Raw genomic sequence first — 26,905 nt, forward strand, 5'->3', positions numbered from 1 at the left:
CCATAACTACTCTTTAAGAAGTTATGAAAACAGGATTTAAAAGAAAATATCAAAAGATAAATTTTACCCATCTGGAAAATCACAAATCCAATGTGCTGGAGTACAACTATGGCATCTAATAAAAGGTTATCATTATCATTGGATTTTATTTTCAAATCTTAGAAGTGCAATATTAACAATATTAAACACGTTAGTAGATGTGTTTCCCTTTCCAATTCGACCTTACGATGAATTACATATATTGGTATTCAAAAGTTAAATAGCACATTTGTATTTGTAATGGACTATGAAGTAACACATACTATACAACTCACTTATTTTTTACAGATTCTTATTTAGTTCTCCATATTCCCTAAATAGTAATATGAAAATTGAGAAATACATCATTAGTTTTTGATGTGGTGATCCAGGATCCACTGTTTTCGTATAACATCCAGTGCTCCATGCAGTATGTGCCCTCCTTAATACCCATCACCAGGCTAACCAATCCCCTCTAAATCCTGTTTGTTTCTCAGAGTCCATAGTCTCTCATGGTTCATCTCTCCCTCCGATTTCCCTCCCTTCATTTTTCCCTTCCTTCTCCTAATGTCCTCCATGCTCTTCCTTATGTTCCACAAATAAGTGTAACCATATGGTAATTGACTTTCTCTGCTTGACTTATTTCCCTTAGCATAATCTCCTCCAGTCCCATCCATGTTGATGTAAAAGTTGGGTATTCATCCTTTCTGATGGCTGAGTAATATTCCATTGTATATATGGACCACATCTTCTTTAGACATTCATCTGTTGAAGGGCATCTCGGCTCTTTCCACAGTTTGGCTATTGCAGACATTGCTGCTATGAACACTGGGATGCATATGGCCCTTCTTTTCACTACATCTGTGTCTTTGGGGTAAATACCCAGGAGTGCAATTGTTGGGTCATAGGGTAGTTGTTATTTTTAAATTTTTGAGGAAGCTCCACACTGTTTTCCAAAGTGGCTGTACCAACTTGCATTCCCACCAACAGTGTGAGAGGGTTCTCCTTTCTCCACAACCTCTCCAACTTTGTTTTCTTTCCCTGTCCATTTTTGCCATTCTAACTGGTGTAAGGTGGTATCTCAATGTGGTTTTGAGCTGAATTTCCCTGATGGCTAATGATGATGAACAATTTTTCATGTGTCTGTTAGCCATTTGTATGTCTTCTTCAGAGAAGTGTCTTTTCATATCTTCTGCCCATTTTTTGACTTGATTATTTGTTTTTTGGGTGTTGAGTTTGAGAAGTTCTTTATAGATCTTGGATACCAGCCCTTTATCTGTAGTGTCATTTGCAAATATCTTCTCCCATTCTGTGGGTTGCCTCTTTGTTTTGTTGAGTGTTCCTCTTTGCTGTGCAGAAGCTTTTTATCTTGATGAAGTTCCAAAAGTTCATTTTTGCTTTTGTTTCACTAGCTTTTGGAGATGTATCTTGAAAGAAGTTGCTGTGGGCGATGTCAAAGAGGTTACTGCCTATGTTCTCCTCTAGGATTTTGATGGATTCCTGTCTCACATTGAGATCTTTCATCCATTTTGAGTTTATCTTTGTGTATGGTGTTAGAGAATGGTCGAGTTTCATTCTTCTGCATGTGGCTGTCCAATTTTCCCAGCACCATTTATTGAAGAGACCGTCTTTTTTCCATTGCATGTTTTTTCCTACTATGTCAAAGATTATTTGACCATAAAGTTGAGGGTCCATATCTGGGCTCTCTATTTTGTTCCATTGGTCTATATGTCTGTTTTTGTGCCAGTACCATGCTGTCTTGGTGATCACAGCTTTGTAATATAGCTTGAAATAGGGCAACGTGATGCCCCCAGCTTTTTCTTTTTCAATATTTCCTTGGCAACTCAGGGTCTTTTCTGATTCCATACAAATTTTAGGACTGTTTGTTCCAGCACTTTGAAAAATGTCGTTGGAATTTTGATCGGGATGGCACTGAAGGTATAGATTGCTCTGGGTAGCATAGACATTTTAACAATGTTTATTCTTCCGATCCATGAGCATGGAATATTTTTCCATCTTTTTGTGTCTTCTTCAATTTCTTTCACGAGTGTTCTGTAGTTCCTAGAGTACAGATCCTTTACCTCTTTGGTTAGGTTTATTCCGAGGTCTCTTATGGTTTTTGATGCTGTTGTAAATGGAATCATTTCTCTAATTTCTCTTTCTACAGTTGCGTTGTTAGTGTATAAGAAAGCAACTGATTTCTGTGCATTGATTTTGTATCCTGCCACATTACTGAATTGTTGTATGAGTTCTAGTAATTTGGGGGTGGAGTCTTTTGGGTTTTCCACATAAAGTATCATGTCGTCTATGAAAAGAGAGAGTTTGACTTCTTTGCCAATTTGAATACCTTTTATTTTTTTTTGTTGTCTGATAGCTGTTGCTAGGACTTCTAGTACTATGTTGAACAGTAGTGGCGAGAGTGGGCATCCTTGACGTGTTCCTGATCTTAAGGGAAAGGCTCTCAGCTTTTCCTCATTAAGGATGATATTCGCTGTTAAAAATAGGGACAATCACAGTACCTTTCTTCTAGGTTATGGGGATTAAATGAGTTAATATTTATAAAGCATATATAACAGTGCTTGAACAGTAAACATTATTTATGTGTTAAATAGAATTTAAAAGTTAAATAAAGAGGTAGAATTATAAAATACCAACAATATCAGGGTGCCTGGGTGGCTCAGTGAAGCATCTTATTCTTGATTTCAGCTCAGGTCATGATCTCAGGGTTGTAAGATCGAGTCCCGATTAGGGCTCCACGCTTAGTGGGGAGTCTGCTTGAGATTCTCGCTCTCCATCTCCCTCTGTCCCTGCCCCCTCCCTCTCTCTCTAATAAATAAATAAATTAAAAAAAATACAAACAATACCATTTCATGATACCTGGTTATCTGGACATAGAAGATTCAGAATTCAGATCAGTTCCTACCCTCCCATATTGTTAACAGCTCTACTCTCAAAAAGTACATGCTCTTATAAAAAGCATGGCTATATATCTCACCCGGAACTGCCACCTAGCAGTAACTCAGGAGTTCTAACAATTCTTCTTACCTAAAGTAATCCTTTCTTGTCACTAACTACTGGTGTTAGGGAAACTCTTTACAAAAATTTCCCCAAATAAAAAGCCCATGGTGAGAATGTATGATGGGAGTATAGCCATTCAAAGGAACCAACAGAAACTACGTAGTCATATTAAGTATATATGTCCCCTAAGATCCAGCAATTTTGCCCCTGGTAATTACCTATCTCAAAGAAATTCTCATATCACCCTATAAAGAGACATGTAGGAGACTGTCTCCTGTATTGCTGTTAGTGATAGTAAGGTGAGGGCCTACTTCCTAGAGAGCAGATTGGTAGAATGCAATGGATACATACATGGAGCAACACAGACCCAGAAATACAGCGCTGAGTGAATAAAGCAAGAAGCAAAATTAGAAAGCTACCATATTGACATTTACACAAATTTTTTTCTGCATTAAATTTATAAGCATATTAAAATGCTTGCCTTGTGGGCTGGAAAGTGGGGGAAATTTGGAGCAAGGTATTGGATAAAAGGGAAATTTAAAAAAAAACTTATGGAAACCCTACTGTTCTTCTGGCAGACTGCTTCTCATATAATTATCATTGTGTCTCTTCAATTCTTAAAGCTTGAACATGTGCCTGAACAGGAAACATTTGCTTTATATATTACACCTACCTACTCTAAAGCAGTGTAATTAGATCTCAACTAAGGGAATATTTAAAAAAAAAAAAGTGAGATTGGGTCTCAATATTGGCATTTTCAAGTGCTTGGTTATCTAGTAAAACTTTGAAGGGAAAAACGTTTAAGTTCAAAGACGATAAGAATTTAAAAGTAGTGAATAAGCTACATTTCTTAAACTTCTTTCTTATCTGATGAAAATCAGCCATAAGCCACTCTGGAAATTTCCATTCAGTTTCTCTCTCTTTAAAACACACAAACACAACACACAAAATATGCATATGTACACCTTTGTTTCTTATTATAAAGTAATATAATAATTCAAAAAAATTCCGGGCAGTAGAGAAATGTGAAGAATCAAATGAAAGCTACTTGTAATCTTTCACCATCTTTCACTGGGAGACATAATGTTAACATGCTGTTTAGCAACCTACTCATTCATCTTCCTATGTCAACATATTATCAATCTATGCCATTATTTTAATGTGAACTACACAGTACTCAAAATATACAATTATATAAGCACTGACAGTTTCCATCAGTGACTTCCTAACAACAGGTCATTCATCCACTTTATTTATTTATTTTTTAAGGATTTATTCATTTATTTTAGAGACAATGTGCGTGAGTGTGGTGGGGGAGAGAAAGAGAGAGAATATCCTCAAGCAGACTCCCCACTGAGCATGGAGCCCGACTTGGGGCTTGATCCCAGGACCCTGAGATCATGACTTGAGCTGACATCAACAGCTGGATGCTTAACTGAGCCACCCAGGCGCTCCTATGCATCCACTTTAAAACTCAAGAATCCACAACATGGGTCAGCAAACTTTTCTGTAAAAAGCTGGTAGTAAATATTTTAGGCTTTGCAGCCATATAAGGCTTCTATCACCAATTATCTTTGTTGTTTTTTTCAACCCTTTAACAATGTAAAAACCATTTTTAGCTCGCATAACTGGCTGAATCCATAGGCTATAGTTGGTTGACCTCTGGTATTTTGCACCACAGAATATATTTTGGTATTAAATTAAATCATGGTATTTTGCACCACAGAATATAAAAAACTGCAATGACACCAAACTTTTACAGAAAATGCAATAAATAGCTGAATAAGTATTAACAACATCATCTTTTCAAAACTCTACTACTAGACAGGAATTCCACCTTTTACTTGACATTCTAGCATGACAGTATCAGAGGAAATAGTACATATGTAAAATCCTTAAGATAGAATTGCCTACTAATTACACATCCCTAGTTTTATGCCTTTTTCTATCACCCATTTTTTTCAAACTCACTTCTATAAAAAAATCATGATTGGCTTAGAAATATGAAAAACAAAGCAAATTATTATCTGGTAGTCAAAAATAATTTAGTGATATCATATGGTAGTTTAGTGAAAGAAAATGGGATAGAAAATACCTCAAAGATACTAAATAAACGCAAACCTCAAAAGGGTACACTTCAGTCTCACATTCACAAAATCATGTTGATTTATTTCTCCAAGAGAAAGAACAACTTGACACTTAAACTCTATCTGGAATCCTATATCCTTTTAAGAGAGCACTCTCTTCTCTGTATGATCTGGCAAAAGAGCTACATGATATTATATAGTATATTCGATTCTAATATTGAAAAAGCCTTTTCTTTCTTTTTTTTTAAGATTTTATTTATTTATTTGACAGAGGGAGAGACAGCGAGAGAGGGAACACAAGCAGAGCAAGTGGGAGAGGGAGAAGCAGGCTTCCTTTGGAGCAGGGAGCCTAATGTGGGGCTCGATCCCAGGACCCGGGGATCATGACCTGAGCCGAAGGCAGACACTTAACAACTGAGCCACCCAGGCGCCCCAAAAGCCTTTTCAAGATAGGGTTTTCTTAGAATTTCTAAAGAGTGGAGACTGAGCTTAGTGTGAGTTATTTAAGTATTTGAAAGTTTGATAAATGGAAAAAATAAGATTTACTAAAATCTTATTTTTATATACTATATTATTATTACATTATACCTAATAAGGTACACATTTCATCATCTTAACATACCACAGCAGAGCTCCTCTTAGGAGATTTTTGTTTGGGAAAATACACAGAAAAGCCACTTGCGGAAGGTGAGGCCTGGCAGCATCAAAAGGAAGGCTAAAATGCTCTGCATAAGACTAGTGAAATAACTGCTTTTTCTTTCTCTGGAGAGGGAGAGAGAAGGCAAGGGAAAGAAGCCCCATCCAGATAACAGGAGCTCAGAGGCCAGAAGAACATCAGCAATTTGCAGAAATCTTAGGGAGGGTTTGGTTTCCCCATGACACGAAACTGAAGGTTCAAACCAATCATTTAGCTTTTAAGGGTCTGTCTGGACACTCAGCTGACATCTGGGTTATAAACATATTAAAATATTTGTTCACAATAGCAGTTGGTGTCAAGAATTTATATTCTGGGATATTAACAAAATCACCATAGCTATTATATTTAAAAAAAATTTTTTTAAACAGAAATTTATATCCTTTTGATTTTAAAAAAAGGAAAAACATTATAGGTCTTCAAAAGTGAGTAATGCAGAGTAAATGGCATTACAGAGTTTGGGATTTTCTGTTCTCTTAACCAAAAATGGGGGGAAACACCTTGAGCAGAGACATTTTATACAACAGATTTCACAAAAGAATATGTACTCTATTTCTAGAACCAAATAAATCCTTCCCCAACAAATCAGAAAGTATTTTCATTCAATGTTGACTGGTAAAATTTAGGTAGTAGATTAAATCAAGAGACATCATCACCTGAAAACCTATAAAGAGTTCACAGAAGATTAAGAAACTGAACAGGTGTAACCATGCTGGCAGACTTAAGAGTATTACTGTATAATCTGCTCTTCAGAGCTTACCTTCAAGTAAAATAGCTAAGAAGACCCCCTGAAACACAACTTTAACACAGCAGTAGGATAGGTAAATACAAATTTTAAAAATTAAATAAAAGGTAGAAAACCCGTGTCTTCCTTTCTTTTTGTCCCCTCTAAAATCAAATGTCAACTTGCTTTTGGTGGCTTAAGATAATCCCAAATCCTTCAGTTATTTTAAACTTATAATACTTAAAAGCCTTCCAAAGTAGAAGTTTCAAAAAAATGCCAAAAGAAAAACTGTAAGCACTACAGCTCTTCAGATCAACAAAGTAATCAGTGGCAACAGGATGTGCAATCTTATATGACCAGGAACAGGGTGTAACTTAAAATGGGGGTGAGTGGTCAGGACAGAATATTATAAACATATTTATAAACATATATACTTCTAGAATGATTTCTTTTTTAAAAAAAGATTTTATTTATTTACTTGAGAGAGAGAGAGAGAGAGTGCACTCACAGAGGGAGAGTGAGAGGGAGAAGCTGAGCAGAGCCTGATGTGGGACTGGATCCCAGGACCTGAGATTATGACCTGAGCCGGAGGCAGACACTTAACGGACTGAACCACTCAGGTGCCCTCTAGAATGATTTCTAGAATTCTCCATATCTAGACATATAACCATTTCAGTACTGTAATTCTACGAAGAGACGTTCAAATTACATTGAGGTTTAAATATTAGTCATCGTTTTCCAAACCAGTTGTCACAACTCCAGGACTTCAAGATAAAGGGGAGAACTGACATGAAATGGATGATTCTGGTTTGCCAATGAAATTCAGGAACCAAGTAAGAACAGACCAATTTTTTGAGCTATGGCTATTATCTGCCACTCAGGAGACAATTAGAGTCTGAGCTCGATGGGCACAGTAAGTAGGCCGCTGCGAACATTTAGGAACCCTCTTTCACCACCTGCCTTATTAATAGCTAGTAGCCCCAGTTCTTCAGGATTTTATCATGGGCTCTCTCCTAAGGAATCTCATCTACCTCAAAGGCCTTAATTTCCAGTTATATCATAATTACTTCTCAAGTCTCTACCTTTATCCCAAATTGGCATATGACTTTAAACTGGAACTCTCAGTATCAGCTTGTAATCAATACCATAAATTCATCACTTTCCAAACTGAAATTATATCCTCCCATGAAATGTTTTTTCTTGCTTTACTAATTAGTTAATATTATCAAGTCACCTGATCGGCAGAGCCAAAAATCTAAGAGACATCTTTCTTCTCCTCAATACTTGCTTTCCATGTAGTCACCTATTCCTGTCCTCCAAGCTTGTTGCTATGGCCTTAGTCCAAGCCCTTCTGTCTGGCTACCTGGTCCGCCAGCCTCAGCCTTCTTCTACTCTGAGCTAGTCTCTTGGAATGCCTACTGCTACTCACCCCACTCCTCCCCATTCCCTTAGGTTACTGTTCCTTATGCTTCAGATGTCCTCCAAGTCTAAATGTGAGTGCACATGGGCACGTGCGCGCAAACACACACACACGCACACACACACACATTTGTTAACTTGGTTTCTCCTGAAGATTTTTCTATAAGGGAAAAATATAGTAACTATGGAAACCAAAACAGACAGTTCACTTGATTGTTCTATTGTATATTAAGAGCAGACATCCTGGCATATTGATTCTTCTTCAGTGAGTTTGCTTAGTGTGTCTTTTCCTCCAGACCTATCAACTCAAGAGTATACTGAGAAAACTTGTTTCTAGACGTGAACAATTTAACAGGAGACCTCACTGTCCTGTGAAACTTTCCCTGAGCAGAAACTACTTGATAATGAAAACAACCCAAAACTTCCTTGGTAAATTCATGACTTTACTGTAGAATATAACAAGTGAAACTAGCACTATAGAAGTTTTCTAAAATCAGTTTATAATGTTAAACAACTGATTATAATAAAGACACAAGAACCTTCTGTGTTTCAAATGAAAAATGCATGATAAAGAAACATATTCTCAATTCTGTTCCAAATTCAGTCTTTTCTAATAATAATAGCTAACACTGACAGAGCACTTACTATGTACTAGGCACTGGAATAAATGCTTTATGCACATGATCCTTTTTAATTCTCACAACCCCAAGATGTGATTATTATTGTCATCATTTTATAGATAAGAAAACTAAAGCTTAGAGGTTGATTAACTTGCCCAAGCTAGGAAGACCCCAGAATCAAACCCACGACTATGTTTTTCCAAAGCTGGGACCTCCAACCTCTGGGCTCTACTAGCAAGAGACTAGGAGTGTGAAAGAGTGTGTGTGTAGTTTGAGAAATTCTACATCTCCACTCCAATTCGTAAAAACACATATTAATGAATAAAGAAAAACAACAAGCCTCCAAATTTCTTTCTTAGTCTCCAATTTTTTCTTAAATGCTTTATAATTTATTTTTAGAAATAAGTTATCTGATATGTTGGCTCTATTAACAATGAAGCAGAATGATCTGTGTTTTTATGTATATCATATGCCATAAAACTCCAAATCTGAGTTTGATTTTGTCTTTTTTTTTTTAAAAGATTTTATTTATTTGAAAGAGAGAGCGTGCACACAGGAGCAGGGGGGAGAGGCAGAGGGAGAGGGAGAAGCAGACTCCCTGGTGAGCAGGGAGCTGGATGCGGGATTTGATCCTAGGATCCTAGGATCATGACCTGAGCCACCCAGGCTTTTTAAAAAAAAAAGGGGGGGGGCGTTGTTCTACAGTTATCAAGAAAATAATGCAGATATATTACCATAAATGGGGAATAATTCTGTTATGTGTTCTGAGCTGCTAAAATTAGTGGAATATAGACCAAAATAAATCCTTATTCCAATAAATTAAGTCTACCTGTACCTTAATATCTTACAAATGCCAGGTATTCAATACTTATTGAATGAATGAATCAACCTCTAGTCAAGTTACATCCTTGCAATCTATAGTAGGGAGAAAAATGAAACTACATTAGAAACCCAAGACTGTCAGAGTATTTGAAAATTGACAGCTTTCTTAGCCCAATTTATAAAAATCTATATAGGCTTCTTAAGAGTTTCTATAAGAGATGTTAGTTATGGGCAGAGCTATATCAATTAAGCCCACCAGTTACAAGGAAGTTGCAAACATTCCCTAGAGATGGGTTTGACACACTGGCAAAACCCACAAAATATTTAACAGCAACCCCCCCCCGCCAAGTTTTCTTATTTTAAAAACATTGGTAGTAAGATATTTTCCCCCTAAAGTTAAGACACAGAATGAGAAAAGTCCAACTGCATGGGAGGGGGAAAAAAGTCCTTAGATAGGACAGACTGAAAAGACTCTGATGACTCAGGGTCATTACTATGACTAGCAATCACTGCATTATGACATCATGACTACAGCTATAACCTCCAGGATTATAAATTTTTAAAGAGCACTTTCTTCCTACAATAAATGGTGTGAAATGCTAATTTTTTGGAGATTTTAAGTCTACTTCTCATTTTTGTTCTCCCCCCTTACCGGGAGGCTATCAACCATTACACTTTGCTGTTGCAGTGTGCCTCTCTGCTTTCCAACCTGCTGTTGGCTGAGAAACCAGATAACCAGGTTATCAGAGAACCCAGAAGGTGTATGCATGAGACTGAACCCTAGGACCTGCTTTTCTGCCCTTGACTGGTTCCTCAAGTACCTCTTTCATCTCTCCAGCACTAGGGATTTAGTTGGCTTGCTTCTCTTCCTTTAGCAATCTTGTCAAGTGCTTTTCTCACCTGTTCTTTTTTCTCTTCCGTAGGCCGGCTATGAGAATACACTCTGTCCCTTCTTTACTGTCTCCTAAGAAAAGTATAGGTTCTTCTCTCTTTTGTGAGAATTTTAATGTTAATTGCTATAGAGAAATACAGAGTGGATTACAAACATGGGAAAAATGGTTTAGGAAATCGTAAAATTTTTCATTATGACTTACTCCTTAATCAGTATTTACTGACTCCTCATCTTGGGTGTTACCAGAAGACTATGTGCTCACTTTCTTTCTTGCTACAACATTATAAGCTCTTTAAGTGAAGGTACTTTATTTTTGTATGCCCCAAAGCTACAAGCAAAGGGGAAATAGCAGGCTCACAATACATGCCTAACTATAAGCTTAAAAATGAAAAATGTCAATAAACTGAATTACAGAAGTAATTTAATGAAAACTGACTACTAATACATTTCAGTCCAACATCAATTAAATGAATTGCCTTGAAAAATTAAGATTGAACATTTGAAAGAAAACACTGTATTTGCTTTATGAAAAACTATGAGTTTGCTGTTAAAAGGGTGCTTTATCATTTTTATAGCAATAACACAATACCCACTTTTCCTGTAAAAACTAAAAAGAACTAGTGTGTCAGTGTCATAGGAAGGCTAAATCGGAATCTTTGGCTTGTTGCTTAGTTTTATCATGTTTTCCACTGGCAGCATTTGCAGCTATTTATGGATGCATTTAAAATAAGCCCCACATCCATTTAAGAAACAAAACAGATGAACATAGGGAAAGGGAAGGAAAAATAAAATAAGATAAAAAAAGAGACAGAGAGGCAAACTTGAGACTTTTTTGTTTTCATTTATTTATTTGACAGAGAGAGAGCACAAGCTCGCTTATGAGTTCCTGAGGGGGCGTGGCGGCAGAGGGAGAGGGAGAAGGAGGCTCCCCACAGAGCAGGGGGAGCCTGATGTGGGACTTGATCCCAGGACCCCGAGATCTTGACCCAAACCAAAGGCAGTCGCTTAACCAACTGAGCCACCCAGGCGCCTCAAGAGACTCTTAACTATAGAGAACAAACTGAGGGTTGTTGGAGGGGAGGTGGGTGGGGGGATGGGCTAAATAGGTGATGGGCATTAAGGAGGGCACTTGTTGGGATGAGCACTGGGTGTCATATGTAAGTGATGAATCACTAAATTCTACTCCTGCAACCAATACTACACTATATGTTAACTAACTTGAATTTAAACAAAAACTTGGAAAAAAAATTAAGTGACAAAATAAACTAATAAAAAATAGACCCGCATCAAATGAAAATGATCAAATATCTTCTTAAAAACCTCACAACTGCTAAGTCTCCTCTGTAGTCTTCTTAATTTGTGACTAAAAATAAAACAAAGAAAAGACAGTGATTTAGCTTAGTACTAGCTAAAGAAATAAAAATATTTGAAAAAAAATTTTTAAATTGTTAAATTATGTGCTTTAGAAACAGTAGTACCATCTCAGAGACATTTTAGTTGGTTTCTAGTCTCCTCTGCTTCCTTTCTTCCTTCAGACAGAGAATACTCTTTTTTTTTTTTTACATTTTACAGTCTTTAATTAAGCACATAAAACTGTACTATTTAATATATTTCTCCATGAACTTTTTGTGAAATTCAGATCGCAGCATATCATTTACAAATCTTTTGTCTTTCTTCTGATCATCTACACCTTTTGCACAGTTCTTGAAAACAACATCATCATCCCACCTTCTTTTAACTTTGAAGTTGGCCTGAGGCTGGGATGGGCCAGTGAGATTAAGGAGAGGGTTTCCACTCAAAATGTTTTCCATACGTATTCTTTCTTCTTCAGCTTTCTGTTCTTGTTCCTTCCTGGCCTGCTCTTCAGCTCTTTCTTTTTTAATTTTTTCTAGTTCTGCAAGAAGAGCTGCAGTATCATCATCATCACTCTCCTCTTCAAAATCTTCATCTTCATCTTCTTCATCTGTTAGAGGATCATCTGCATCAAGGTTGGCAGCAGGAATCTGGTCTAACCGAGGCTTCTTTGACACTGACGAGGAGGTTGTATGTTCTTGTGTTGGATGATCTCTATTTTTTTCTCTTGCAGCAGCTCGCTCTCTCTCTTCCAGCTCTCTCCTGAAGTCACGGTTGCGAACCTCTTCAGGGGCACCCTGAGTAGTTTGTCTATATTTTATCTTTGTATGAGAAGGTAGGTCTCTACTTGAATACTGCTTTGAGAGTTGGCTCAAATCACCTTCTCCTTTTCCTCTCCCACCTCTCGCAGGTTCAAAAGTTGGCCTAGCTGCTGTTGTCATCTTTTATGTTCCCAGAAACCTCTGCCGAGAATGCTCTTTCTTAACCAACAAGTTTCCTTTTGTTTTGATTTATACCACTGGCCTGAATAACCTCAAAGTACCACACACAACATGCCTATGACTCAAAGCAGTAAGAATAGAAGCAGAGCTTTGGCACTTGGACCCCTAACATGTGTTTACTTAAGTGATGAATTTTTGAGAAGTTCATTTTCTAAGCTGACACGCATTTTTAAATATAAAGAAGTAGATAAGTTCTCCTGGAAAGGTCACAAAACCATGGGAAATGGGGCTGCTGTAAATTCAGTCATCACCTGTGGGCCTCACACCATAGGCATGCCCTCCATTTCCCTCTTAAATGTTCTTTTCTGAGACGTCTTTTATACTCATCTCTGTACCCCCATCTGTTCTCCATCTCTCTTACTTTTATTCCTCACATCAATAAATCCACATAATCTATAGCTAGCTTTTTCTCCAAACTCTGAGAATTAAGTATAAGCATAACCTCAATCATGTACTTGCACACTCGTTACTGTGAGCATAAATTAGCAATCCTCTTAGAAGAACTGGGTGGCTGGAAGACAGAAGGGGGAGAGAAACTTATTTTTCATCATATACCTTTCAATTTGTCTACCATATGTATATGTCCACCCAGTGAAAAAACAATGAAATATATGTTACTTAAGTCTCTACTCCTGACTTCTCTAAACTTTGCTCTACCAGTTATCTCTATCCACTAGCCACACCCTCTTCCTTGGCCTATTATAATGCTCAAAATCTTCCACTTGATTAAAAACAGGTAAAATTAAAATTTAAAAATCTCCCTTCCTCAAAATTCTGGGTTCCCCTCCAGCTATTGCCCTCTGTCCTCAGTCAAGCTTCTTCAGAGTATTTACTTTCCCTTTTCCTCAACTTTTATTCATACTTCAATCCTACTACAATCTGATTTTTCCTGAACCGACCTTCCCGTCAGTCACCAACAGGGCCTGTTAACCAATCCAATGGTACCTTCTTAGCTGTTATTTTAAGTATCTCTGGTTCAATACTGTTGACTACTCCCTACTTCAACCTTCCTATGGTTCTCCTGAAGCCTACATCTTTCAATGAATGCACTTTCTCAAATCCCTTCATTGGATCACCCAGCTCCCTTCCCTTGATCCTTAAATGTTGGTATTTCCTAAAGTTCCAACTGTGACTGTGTTCTTTATTACTGCTGTTTTTCATTTACCTTTGTGCAACACTACCACAGATTAAACTACCTCTTTACTGTTAATAACTCCCAGTCTGGCTCTTCGGACCAGACTTCTTCCAATATCCAAATTTCTCACAGGCTGATTGTAATTCTTGAATTGATCCACTAAACAGCAGATACCTCCTTTCTTTCACCTTCCACATCCAATCCATTACCAATCCTGTATAGTCTAATACCTCAAATTTACCAATTTCTCTTCATCCCCTCTTCTATCATCCCAATTCTACCCATCATTATCTCTTAGTCTACAAACCAACCTCTTAACAGGCCTCCATGCTCAATTTCTTGGTTTCTCTCTTCTCTGTAAGACAAGAAAAATGTTTTAAAAGCTAAACTCCTTAAAAAAAAAACCTAGAATAAAATCTACACATCTGGTGTAGTCTAGCCCCTACTTCTCTTTCTTCATCTTGCACCACTCTCCTTGCTCAGTCAGCCAAAGAGACACAGCCTTGTGTCAGGCTTGTTTACTTCCTCATCACACTCTCTCCTATCTCTGGATCTTTGTAACTGTTCACTGTACTTGGAATATTCTTCCCACTCGTTCTTTATATGGTAACTACTTCTCACCCTTCTAATCTCAGCTGAAAAGTTATCCTCAGGGAGAAGTTACCAGTCCACCTGATCTAAAGTAGCCTCCCTTGACATCTTTATTTTCTAACTCAGCATCTAAATTGTTTCTTTCACAACATATATTACAACTTACTTCCAGGAAGGAAGGGGAAGTGCCTACCTTCTCCCTTTCTTCTTCCTTGCTGATCAGAATGAGAGTATAATGGCAGGAGCTTAAGCAACTCATTACATATTTGTTGTTAAATGAACTATTAATTGAACTGGTGGGTGAATTCTTTCACCATTAATGCATATATCAACTCTACTGTAACACAAAATAGTGTAACACTCTTAAATTAGACCCTATTTTATTTGAGCTATTCCTTCTTTATTGTCAGAAAGCTTTCTAAAGAGAAAAAACTTGAAGTTTGGCAAATACTGACAGAGGTATATGGATAAGCTTCAAAGACCTCAATGATCTTTACAACATGAATTAGTTACACCTCTATAACACGAGCATGCTCATTTTCTAGCACAAATAAATCATAATATAGCGTGGTTAAACCGGATATCCCCAAGGTTATGTGAGTCAATAGTATAGCTAGGAACATTACATATTAAGAAGGCTGTTACATAAGAAATTTCAATAAAATGACCTGAGTTAACAACTGGTCAATCAGCTGCTTATTGGACAGTTTTCAATAAATGCCTCTTGAATTAAACTGAAAGATTGGAAAGAGATTTAAAAAAAAGTAGTATACAACAGCATACAACAGTATACAATCTGGCCTAAGGGAGGTTAAAGATCTAAGAAACCTAAGATCTATTAGGGACAGCTGTAATGAGTTCTATGATCTAGATTAAACCTAGATTTAATGGTCTAGGATATCTAAGAGAAGAAGATAACACCACCAGATAATAAATATTTAATGAGTATTAAATTATACAGTCAGGTGGAGGGAAAGTTCTTTTCTAGCTGAAGTGGTCTGGTTTCACATAGGAGTAAGATTTAAGTGGATTCCTCAAGGATGGAAAGATTTGGATAGTGAGAAGAGGCGTATCCAGTAGGTAAAGAACAAAGAAAAAAAAGAAGCGCCAGAGCCAACAGCAGACAGAGCCAGTTTGGCAGCAGTAAACGGACCAATTTAAGTGGAGATGATTACTGGGAAAGTACTTGGAGCTTTGAATTTGACAAGTTCAGATTAAGAAGTCTGAACTTGATCCCACAGGAAACAAGTTTCTAAATGGAAAGTGACATCTGAGGGGCACCTGGCTAACTCAGTCAGGAGAGCATGCAACTCTTGATCTCAGGGTTGTAGTTCAAGCCCCAAGTTAGGTGCTTCTACTCTAAGCAGTAGAGATTACTTAAAAATAAATTTTTTTAAAAAGTGACATTTGAGAAATAAAACTGGAGTCAGAATACAGGATAAATTTCAACAATGTAAAGATTAGAGACAAAATAATTTAAAATTATCACATTATGCCTGGATAATTGTAATAAAGGCATAAAAGAGTTGAATGGAAACAAGAGGGATCTGTGAGACAGTGAAGACAGGACTTGTTAACTCACAAGTTGGGACTAGATGAGCTTTATCCTCTCCTAAAAGATAATTACATCTGGCATATACCTCAACCATTTGACTTCAAACCTCACAATTTTTGTTGCCCCTCAATCCCTAAGACCTCTCTTTCCCAGACATTTGTTGTCCCCATGACCCCCAAACTAGATTCTCCAACCACACAATATATCCCAGCCAAAACAAAGGATTGTATTTACTAGCTCCTTAAAAACACCAGGAAATTCCCAATCCTATAACTTTGTTCATGTGATTTCTTCTACCTTTAATTTCTCTCCCTCCTTCTACATATTCGAAGTGTCGCCATTCTTCACACCCCTGTTCAAGTACCACTTTTTCCCAATGCTAGATTTCCCAGAAGCCCCAACTTGAAGTAAGATTACTTCCCAATACTCTCCCTTTTCTCTAAAGCATTTTTTAACCATATAATTATTCCTTATCTCCTCTGATAAACTATATACTCCCTACAGCATACATACCCAATTTATTTTTGTATTACTTCCTCCTCCTTTCATAGGTAGTTGAAGATCTTGATAAATAATATATGGCAACATATAGTATAATGGCTAGGAGCATAGACTCTGAAGACAGACTACTTGAGTTTGAATCTAACACTGCCATTAGCTATGCGACCATGGGCAAGTTACTTAACCTCTCTGTGCTTCGATACGTTTATGTATAAAATGGAAATAGTAATAGTAGATATTTCATGAGGTTGTCAAAGAACTTGGCTTAGAACAGTGTAAGCACCATAAAAGTGTCTGTTGGTGGGAAAATACTGAATATTCTGTGATAGTTGAGTAAAGCTTTATTTATTCATGGAAAGCAAAATGTCAAAAGTAAAGCCAGTTTCTAGGTACTAAGAGGTACATACAAATTCTTCCTAAATCCTCCATGTTTACCCTAAGGGTTAGCTGTGCCCTTTAAAATCTCCCTTATGTTAACAATAGTTCTGTTTTAGTTTGACATTTCAATATTCTGAGAAAATATTTAGTATAGCTTCCACCTAATTGATCTTCTTGCTTCTGTTTTATCTAGTCTTTCTAAAATCAATATTCAATGTTTTTCCTCTGCTAGAAACCCTCTCCATGCCATCCCCCAAGTTCAGCTCCTTAGCGTTTCATACAAAATTGTCCTAATATGGCCCCAGCCTAATCTCCAGCTTCATCTCTCAATGCTTCTTACCATGAAACCTAATCACCTGGCATACCTCAAAGGCTTTTTATATGTCATTCCTTTTGCTAGAACATCCCTGAATTAGTTTGCTAGGACTGCCATAACAAAATAGCACAGATGCCGTAACAAAATACCACAGACTGAGTAGCTTAAATGAGAGAAATGTATTTCCTCACAGTTCTGGAGGCTAGAAATCAAATCTCAAATAGTTGGCAGGCTTGGTTTCTCCTAGGGCTTGCAGATGCCCACCTTCTCAATGTGTTCTCACATATTTTTTTTCCTCTGTGCACACATCCTTGGTGTCTCTTTTTGTTTCTAAAGTTCTTTTTATAAGGACACAAGTCAGAATGAATTATGACCCACCCTAAATGCCCCATTTAAGTCGATCACCTCCTCAAAGGCCCCATCTCCAAATACAGTCACACTCTGAAGTTACAGGGATTAGGACTTTAACATACAAATTTTGGTGGGGCAAAATTCAGCCCCAAAAAATCCCTTTTCCTTTTCTTTGCCCAGGCTAATTCCCGTTTGTTTTTCTAAGACTGGACCAAGCCTTCTCACCCTACAGGCAGAGTTCACTACCCTTTGAACCTCTGTATGCTGCATTCTGTATACTGCTATCCTATTAATACACTGTAACAATTGTGTCTTTCCCTCTTCAGACTGTGTTTCTTAAAAGCAGGGGCTAAATCCCTAGCACTTAGCACAGTCTCTGGCCCATCAAAGGTATTTAATAAAGATTTGATTATTAAGGGAAAGTAGAAGAAAGAAGAAGGGCTTTGAAGAAAGGCAAGAGTGGGTTCAAATCTTGGTTCAACCATTTACTTATCTTGTAGCTTTGGGTAGTCACCAAATGCTGAACTTACATTCTATTTAAGGTAGTTGTACTGATAAATGATCTAATTATAATAAAAACACCCAGTTGTGGGGTTGGTTCACAGTAGGTGCTCAGTAAATGTTAAAGATTCTGAGCTTGCCTGGGTTTGACACCCAGTTCCACCACTTTAGTAGATGAATGACCTTGGGTATGTTAACTTACCCTCTGCTTCAGTTGCCTATCTACCAAAACACCTCCTAGTGCTATTGTGAGAATAATATAGGTAAAACGTTAAGATAGGTATCTAACACATAGTAAGTATTACATAAATGTTTCCTATTACTACATGAACACTGCAGGTCTGAGCAAATATGACTGGAAGCCATGAATAATTTAGTCCCTTTATTTACTAAGTCATTTAAAATGTATTACCTTAATGCCTCAGATTTCTTAACAACTAAACAAGATGGCAACTAAAGAGGTTCAAAAACTTACAGATAACATAAAGAGCTCAAAGTAATCATGAAATAATATATTACTATCTGTCTCATTCCTTATATTGGTGTTTAACATATTTTGGATATTGATGTAAAATTTTTAAGAAGCTAGTTTTTCTACTCTTTGTGACTACTGATGTTAACCATGATTTCCAGTTTCCAGTGGAAAAATAATACTCTTTGGCTCATATTTTCAATTGTAGAATCACTAAACCTTGGAACTAGAAAGGACCTTTGAGATGAAAATCCAATCCTATCATGCCTTACACACGTAAACTGTGGTGGATTTGGAATGGGCTTTTGGGGTCGAAATGAGCAGCTCTGTGGGGGTACAGGAATGGCAAGCAGAGAGAACACTTTGTTCAGAAGTACTAAAGCAGGGGTTCAGAACTTCTTCTAGATATTCAAGGTGTATAAGGAACCAGTATTAGGAAATAATGCTGGAAAATAGTTTTGAATCATCCAAACTTTAAGGTAATTTCTGATGTAGGTACAACTTACCCGACCTGTAACTTTGACGCAAGGCAGATCTAGGTTTGAATCTCCACTTGTAATGTAAACAAACCCTTTGAGCCTCAGATTAGCACAACAGGGTTATTATAGTGATTGAGTGAACGTATGTAGAGCTCATGACTGGTGTGCCTGGCTGATTAAAAGTACAGCTGACTTGAACAGGCATTTGAACTGTAAGGGTCCACTTATACACAGATTTTTTTCAATACAGTACAGTAAATGTATTTTCTTTTCCTTATAATTTTCTTGACTTTTTTTTTCTAGCTTACTTTATTGTAAGAATACAGCATGTAATACATATAACACAAAATATGTTAGTCAACTGTTTATGTTATCAATAAGGTTTCTGGTCAAACAGGCTATTAGTACAGTTTCTAGAGTGTCAAAAATTATACACGGATTTTCAACTGTACAGGAGGGTTGGTGCCCCTAACCCCCCCCCCGTTGTTCAAGGGTCACATGTACTCAAATGTTTGTTCTTTCTTATGACTCCTTCAACATATGAATAAAAAACTGTAAATTAACAAAACACTGTCTTTCATACATGTGACTGCTGAATGTCTGAGACTTGTTGAACATTAATTTTAAAAATAGAAAGCTGGAAAAGCTGCTGAGATGTTAAAGTGTCTTCATCCCTGCCCTTTCCCACCACCAAATGTCCTTCACAGTTTGTTCTGAAGTGTCATGTCAACGCTATTAACGTGCTATTTGGAGATCACTGTAACTCAGACTTCCAATTCTACAGCAAAGGTATGAAGGTCAGGACAAATTTTCCCGAAATATATTTTTTAAAAAACTGGAAGAGTACATGTCATTTTATTTCTGTGGTCTATTCTAGCTTAATGAATTTCCAGTGAAAAGTTACTGCTTCGGGATTTTCTTTCTTTCTTTCTTTTCTGGCTCAGAAACTGCAGGTTTTAATATAAACTTCGTGAGCAACGAGCTGAGTTCACCATTATTATTATGACCCAGAACTCTTTTAAGTGTTTGGGAGATTATCTTTACGCTGTTACTAAAAAGGACATCTGCCAACATCTATTATTTACGCTTGAAACTAAGTTAACCGTTTCTTTTAAAGCATATGTGGTATCTGGCTCAAAATCAATCACAAGAAAAGCCCAATTCAGCACAGAAAGAGCTCTTTGCAATATCCTCTCCTTTCGCTGACATCACATATGGTGACCGAGGCTAAAGGTTCAACGTCCAGACACTAAAGCCGCTCATCGCTCAAGGATGGGGTTCCAGGTGGATGCTCTCCGGCAGAGAATGAGATACTGCAATCCTCAGAGGCGCAGCTGGGATGAACCCACAGACCAGAGCCCGGCGCCTATCACTTCGCACCCACACTTGGGAAACAAACCACTTCCCACCACGGGGCGGGAACCCGACGAAGACCCGGGCCTGCGATACCCAGCCTCCGGCTCTGATGTCCGCGCGTGACCTCCGAGGACCGGGAGGAGCTCGGGGCGGGGAGGCTCCTCCGCCTTCAGGAGAAGTTGGCCAAGGCAAATTCGAGTCACGCGCGGGAATGTTACTCACAGGCATGGCCCGACGTCCTCTGTCCTCCGCCCGCGCTCCCTCAGGGAATAGGATCCAAAGCGATGTCAGCCTGAGAGCTGCAGCCGAAGCGGCCGGCGCTGCCAGTAACCGCCCGGGCGTGGCAGGGACGTGCGGGCGACTTCACAACATCATCACTCCGCGACTTCGGTTTTGCAGCGAGGCCGGCTGTCTAGCAGCCCCACACATTGGAGAAGAGCGGAGACCCACTCTCCCAGCAGCCTCCACGGCGCCAGCGCGCGACCTGCCGGGAATTGTGGTTTCCTGTCCGCCAGCCCCCTCACCCTTCGGAGCTGTTGCGCGTTTGTCCCGCCCCCAAGCTAGAAGGCCCCGCCCCCTAGGCGCCTGGCCCTGGGGCGGGAGGCGGGGCCGCGACCCTAGGGCGAATCCACTCCGGGCGGACTGCCTGGGGCTGGGGCAGAGTTCCAGGCCCACAGCCCCAGTCCGGGTCGCGCCGCCTTGCTGCGCCCCGCGGCCCGCGCTGGGAGCGGGTCTTGTGCGCTCGAGGTGCCCCACGGCGGGCTGGGCTCCTGGGGCCCATAGGCCCCGCGCCGTTGGCCGCCTGAGGAGAGCCGCTGGTCGTGGTCGACGCCAGGGTAATGAGGGGAGGACGGGCCGGGGAGGGGGAGGTGGAGGGCTGGGTCGGGGACTTGAGGGAGTGCGGCTTGTACCGCGCACGCCTCGGGAAGCCCGAGGCTAGAACTCGCCCCCTTGCCTCGAACCCAAGCCCGGGCGGCGGAGCGGTGGCTGGAGTCCGGCGTGGCGTGGCGTGGCGTGGCGTGGCGAGCGGTCGCTGAGCCCCGGGCCGCCCCGTGGCGGAGGCACCTGCGTTCAGCGTAGGCGGTGGTTGCCAGGTGCGCTGGGCGCTCCTTCCCGAAGTGCTCTCTTCCCCCACCTCTCTCTCACCTTTGGCAGCGCTCCCGAGCCTGGAGGAGTTTCCGAACAGAAGACACCCTCTGGGCGAGGTTCTGGGTACCACCTTCGGCGAGTTCGCTATAGCGATCTCCCAAAGCAGGACTCGGAAATAACCTCTTACAAAATTAAATGCTCCAGCTTCGTTTTGTTCTCAGTATTTAAATTCAGCGTCGTGTTTTTTCCTCGTGGCTTTGTTGTGTCGAATACCTTTTTCCTCAGAACTTGGCCAGAATTTTGTGACACAGCGTCTGCCTAGCACAGAGTCCGTCCGGCGCACAGTAGGCACTCAGGGAATATTTTTTGAAAGCATGAGTCACGATACTAAGTTTGGAAAATCTTACGGAGTTGTGCGTCGCTATAATTTTTAAGATTTTATGGCTTCTCAAGATCTCTTTGAAAATTACAGTAATTTTAAGGCTCAGCAGAGTTAAGTCGTTTTTTGTTTTTTGGTTTTTTTTTTGCATTCCCTCTAACAATAGCCTCTGTTGGATGCCTAAATTAACTCAGAATCCGAGTTCTGTAAATAAATGCGCCCTATGATTTTCACAGAAATTAACCTTTGATATTAAAGCCTTTGGACGAACCATTCTATAATGGAGCAAATTTATTTATAAAGCTTTACCCTAATTAGCTTGTTAGACACAAATGCAAGGGACCACACTGATGTACTTGTAATATATTTAAAAATATAGGTCTGTAGTATGATTTAAGGAGGATTTATATTCGTATCTAGTGAAAGAGCATGCAGGAGAAAATTATGACCGCGAATCTATCCCTCCCACCCCACCACCATCTTTACCAGGCGCAGCTGCTGCCTTGATCGCAAAATGTCTTGTAAAATCATCTCTTAATCGTCTGGCATAACTAAAGCAGAAATCTGTGGGATTAAATCACCCCCGTGGGACAACTCCTTTAGTACTATCAAGTCTCATAAATCGGTCAGTTTCTTCTGAGTTTTTCTGAAATATAGATAATGGAATGGAATTTAAAGTTTTTTCTTGTTACTTAAGAACTTGCTGATATGAGGTGGAAAAAGAAAAACAAAATCCTGATAGCCAGAAAACTGCATTAATCACGACATCCCTAATCCTTCTGTCTGTGGGAATGTAAACTGCCTTGTCTGCCCTGATCATCAGTGAGTGTCCCCAGTGCCTGACCATGGTAGCCATTCATTAAACACATGTGGAATGAATACTTGGCTGCTTCAGATTAACAGTGTAATGATTTTCTACAGGTGTATGGTTTCTTCGTTTATTTAGACATTTCCTTAGATTAGATTAGGGGAGGTGAGAACTTTACTGGATCAAAAGGTGTGAGTATTTTCATGGTCATTGAAACATTGCCAACTTGCTTTCCAAATGAGCCTTACCTTTTTGAGCTGCCACCAGTAATATTTGAGTGTACCTTTCAGAGCATCCACTCAAGTTCTTATATTGGTACAGTGTTTGGTAGTTATGAGCCCTTTCAGATGAAGTATCTCATTTGATCTCAATCATCCTGGAAGGTGGGCAGGGCAGGTATTGCTTTCCCCCTTTTGTAATACAGCAAGTGACATGGCACTGCCTTAAACTGATGATAATGAATGGCAGGTGACAAAATAATCATACCCTTTCAGGTTTTTCTTCCTCCTGTTCTCTACTTTCGGTTTGTAGTGAATATCCTGAATAAATCCATATCTTTCCTTAGTAAAATTGGATACTGCTCTATAATATCTATTGTTTACACAGTCTTCCCTTTCTCTTTCATTTTGCTTAGATATTTATCTTGATTAAACTTGGGGATTTCATTAAAATAACCACAATTAAGAAAGAGATGATATTGGTTAGGTATAACAAACACCCAACACTAGGAAGTTTAGAACATTGCCACCCTTTCTGTTAGGAAAAATCTGGAAAGTTTTGGTGGTACCTTTGTAGTTCCTTGAATCTGAAGAAGTTGCTATTTTAAACTTCTGAATCTGTTGCAGCGTCTTCATAAACTATTGAGATTAATACTCTACTAATGAAAGTGGACAGGAATTATTTGTATAATCTTCATATCTTTCATACTTGTCAAATTCTAGGAAGAATAGAATTGAGAACTAAGAATCATAAGGTAAATATTCAGCCTCAAAATATTATTTTTATGTGGAACTGAAAAGAAATTTATCTTTTTTAAAAACACATGACAAGGAGGGGCACCTGGGTGGCTCAGTGGGTTAAGCGTCTGCCTTCTGCCCAGGTCATGATCCTGGGATCGAGGCCAAGTCTGGCTCCCTGCTGGGGGTGGGGTGGGGTGTCTGCTTCTCCCTCTCCCTCTACCCCTCCCCCAAGTCGTGCTCGCTTGCTCTATCTCAAATAAATAAAATCTTAAAAAAAAAAATAGCAACAAGAAAATGTTATTCCTAGTGTGTTACTAATCCAGAGTCTTTCCCAAATTTGCTAGTCATGGACCCCAAATGATTTAATAGGTAATTAATGCAATCAGGGAGGTTTGGAGCCTTCAACATTTCCTTATAACTGGAATCATTGGAAATTATTGGGATATATTTGTAAATGGGTCCAACATTGATTTTCTATATTGGTTTCACATTTGCTTAAGTTTCTTTAAAAAAAGTACAGAAAAGATAGGGAAGGAGAGATGCAGGTATATTGGCCTTTGGAAATACTCAGAATTTTCCTTCAACTTAACTCTGCCTTTCTGTTGTGACGTCAGATCCCAAATTGTGTTCTGTAAACAGAAATGCTCTGTAAAGACACTTTTTAGAAATGTCTCTAGTCCTTGCATCAAAGAATAACTGCCTAAATATCATATGGGTTTATAGCAACTAGTTCAGGGAACTTTTATGTAAATCTAAATTATTTTGCTTTTGTTTTTTATAATAGGATATTTCTTCATCTTGAAGATAAAGCAAAAATCTTTTTTGGAGTAGATGGATTTTTGACACTTTCTGTGAACTAAAACGATTCAATGTCTCTCTTGGTAAGTTTGTGTTAACATAGATTTAATTTCGGGGCACCTGGGTGTCACAGTCTGTTAAACCTCTGACTCCTGGTTTCAGCTCAGGTCATAATCTCAGGGTCATGAGATTGAGCTACAGGTCAGGCTCCATGCTCTGTGAGGAGTTGGCTTGGGAATCTCTCCGCCCTCCTTCTCTCCCTGTGCGCTTTGTCTCTCTCTCTCAATCTCTCTCAAAGAAGTAAGGGGCGCCCAGGTGGCTCAGTTGGTTAAGTGTCTGCCTTCAGGTCAGGTTATGATCTCAGGGTCCTGGGATCGATTCCCAGATGGGGCTCCCTGCTCAGTGGGGAGTCTGCTTCTCCCTCCCATTCTCCCTCTGTGCTCTCTCTCTATTTCTCAAATAAATAAATAAAATCTATAAAATGAAATAACATAAATCTGTTAAAAAAAAAAAAGCATAGGTCTAATTTTGTGCCATCAGAGTAGTTAAATGTTAGTGCAGAGCCATAATTGAAGGCATATTCTGATGGGATATTGTTATGCTGAGATGTTATTTTGACCTGAATGGCTTCAGAAAGAAATGAGTTAAATTCTCATTGAGTTTTTGTTGCTTTAAAAAAAGAGCTTCTCCTTTACTTTTCTAATATATTCATTATTCTTTTCCTTTGTCCCATACCCACTTGTTTTCATACATTTACTGTACTTGTATATGCCTCTCCCATCTAGTTATCTATGCCTCATCCTTAAATCTTTCAAAAATCCCTTTTATAAATTTCCACTAGACCAAAGGCAAGCAAAATGATATTAAAAATAAGCCTCTTAACAAGACAAAAAATATTTGGATCAATGTATAATATATGTATAGAGTCTAACTTGTTTTTTGTTTATATTAGATCCATGGTATCTAGATTGAGAACCAGAAATCATATGGTAAAAAATATTCAACCTACAGAAAATATTATTTAGATCAAGTAGTTTCAAGTCTTTCATCATATCTTGTATAGAACATAATACAATATCTGACTTTATTAAAGTAATGATCTTTTAAAAAGTGATGGGTGCATTTGATGATTTGCAGTTTATAAATACTTTCATATATTATATCTCTTCCAGTCTTCAAAATTGTAAGTGATCGCAGGGCAGGTGGTTTAATCCTTATTTTGAGTTTGGCCCAAGATGGCAAAGAATTGCCAGGGCTCAAACTCATATCTGCCAAGCCAGTCCATCATTTGCCAAGTCTGAGAGGCAGAACTATGCAGTAAGAAAATACAGAATGCATTTGTTGGATTTATTGTATGATTTGTTTGGTATATGGAAAATACAGAATGCACTCACTTTATTTTTAAAGTAAGGTTTTTCTACTTGAAAGGGGAGCTTTAGGGGTACCTGGCTGGCTCAGTCAGGAGAGCATGTGACTCTTAATCTCAGGGTTGTAAGTTCAAGCCCCATGTTGGGTGTAGACATTACATAAAAATAAAACCTTAAAAAAAAGGTGAGGAGCTTTATCTCTGTGGGAAGTTGTTACGAAATACCTCATTTGCTAACGCAGAGATGAACAAACATTTTCTATAAAGGTTCAGATAGTATTTGTGTGCTCTATGGTCCCTGTAACAAATTACTCTTCTGTTGTGTGTGAAAGCAGTCATAGACAATATGTAAACGAATAAAAATGAATGTGTTAGTGTTCAAGTAAAACCTTATTCACTAAAACAGGTGGTGGGTCAGACTGACTTGTGGACTGTAGAGTTTGTGGACCCCTGTTCTAAAGGATTACTTAAGATTAACAATTTTACATCAGTTTGTAAATTGGATGAGATGTAAAAGGGCATTTGACAGATGAAGATCCTAAGATTTAGAGGGCTGTGTGGATTCCCAGAGCTTCTGAATTTTGGAAAAAGAATATTTATTCTATTATTCTATAATTATGGGTTTTGTGAAAAAAATAGAATTTAATAATGGGTGAAATAAGTTTATTCAGTTTGCTAATAATTTTACTTTTAAATATATTCTTCCTGTAATGATGAAAGATTTGGAATTCTTTGAATATTTTCTTAAATGAGATATTTGTACAACTGAGATAAAGTTGATGTTTATACTTATGAAGGATTCCTCCCCATTCAAGTTTTACCCTCTGTTGGAGAGTTAAGAAATGGTGTTTTCAAAGGAGCAGCATAAGTAAAATATTTTCCTTTAGATTCTCTTTTAGGTATAACTGCTTTTCATTTGGCTATTATGGTAGTGGATTAAAAAAATACATTAAAAATATTTTTGGGGCAGCTTCTGGATGTTTTGAAATCATTTGTGCTGCCTAAAAGACCTTAATGTGTGCATTTTTCATAAGCTGTTATTCACCAGCATCTAATTGATTCAATGTGGATATAAAAAATGTTTTGAAGGATAAGCTATGAGTGTTTTATGATTTTATAACTTGGGCAGCTAATGAACATGCTAACATTTTTTAGGAGAGGTCAGCAAAAACATTTTGCCTTATAACATTGGCTGGTTTTAGCTGTCTTCACATTAGTGATCA

At 38.5% G+C, this 26,905-nt stretch overlaps 3 protein-coding genes across 7 annotated transcripts in view; 1 reads left to right on the top strand and 2 right to left on the bottom strand.

Moving 5' to 3' along the window:
* TRAK2 (trafficking kinesin protein 2) overlaps nt 1–20,647 on the bottom strand; it is a 70,395-nt gene extending 49,748 nt beyond the window's left edge. Inside the window, exons 1-2 of one of the 3 annotated variants that reach the window (XM_035726540.1) lie at nt 20,506–20,567; nt 14,095–14,138 (exon numbers count right to left, since the gene is read on the bottom strand). The gene's annotated coding sequence lies outside the window, so the exon portion shown is untranslated. Of the gene's footprint in view, nt 1–14,094; nt 14,139–20,505 lie in introns of all 3 variants that reach the window. The other 2 variants (XM_035726539.1, XM_035726541.1) reach the window with 2 other exon arrangements.
* LOC113919401 (spliceosome-associated protein CWC15 homolog) lies at nt 11,528–20,565 on the bottom strand. Its single transcript, XM_035726542.1, has 3 exons — nt 20,506–20,565; nt 14,095–14,138; nt 11,528–13,159 (listed from the first exon to the last, which is right to left on the bottom strand). Exon 3 carries the CDS (start codon nt 12,586–12,588, stop codon nt 11,893–11,895), a length of 696 nt encoding a protein of 231 aa, XP_035582435.1. The 5' UTR covers nt 12,589–13,159; nt 14,095–14,138; nt 20,506–20,565; the 3' UTR covers nt 11,528–11,892.
* A 233-nt stretch (nt 20,648–20,880) lies between the features above and the next one.
* The window catches only part of STRADB (STE20 related adaptor beta), a 36,187-nt gene continuing 30,162 nt past the window's right edge, over nt 20,881–26,905 (top strand). For 2 of the 3 annotated variants that reach the window (XM_027588373.1, XM_027588375.1), the window contains exons 1-2: nt 20,881–21,119; nt 24,303–24,399. In XM_027588373.1, coding sequence (XP_027444174.1) covers nt 24,388–24,399 — 12 coding nt within the window. In that variant the 5' untranslated portion in view covers nt 20,881–21,119; nt 24,303–24,387. Of the gene's footprint in view, nt 21,120–22,240; nt 22,377–24,302; nt 24,400–26,905 lie in introns of all 3 variants that reach the window. The other variant, XM_027588374.1, reaches the window with a different exon arrangement.

Source organism: Zalophus californianus, chromosome 3 (genome assembly GCF_009762305.2).
Source record: "Zalophus californianus isolate mZalCal1 chromosome 3, mZalCal1.pri.v2, whole genome shotgun sequence".
Lineage (NCBI taxonomy): Eukaryota > Metazoa > Chordata > Mammalia > Carnivora > Otariidae > Zalophus > Zalophus californianus.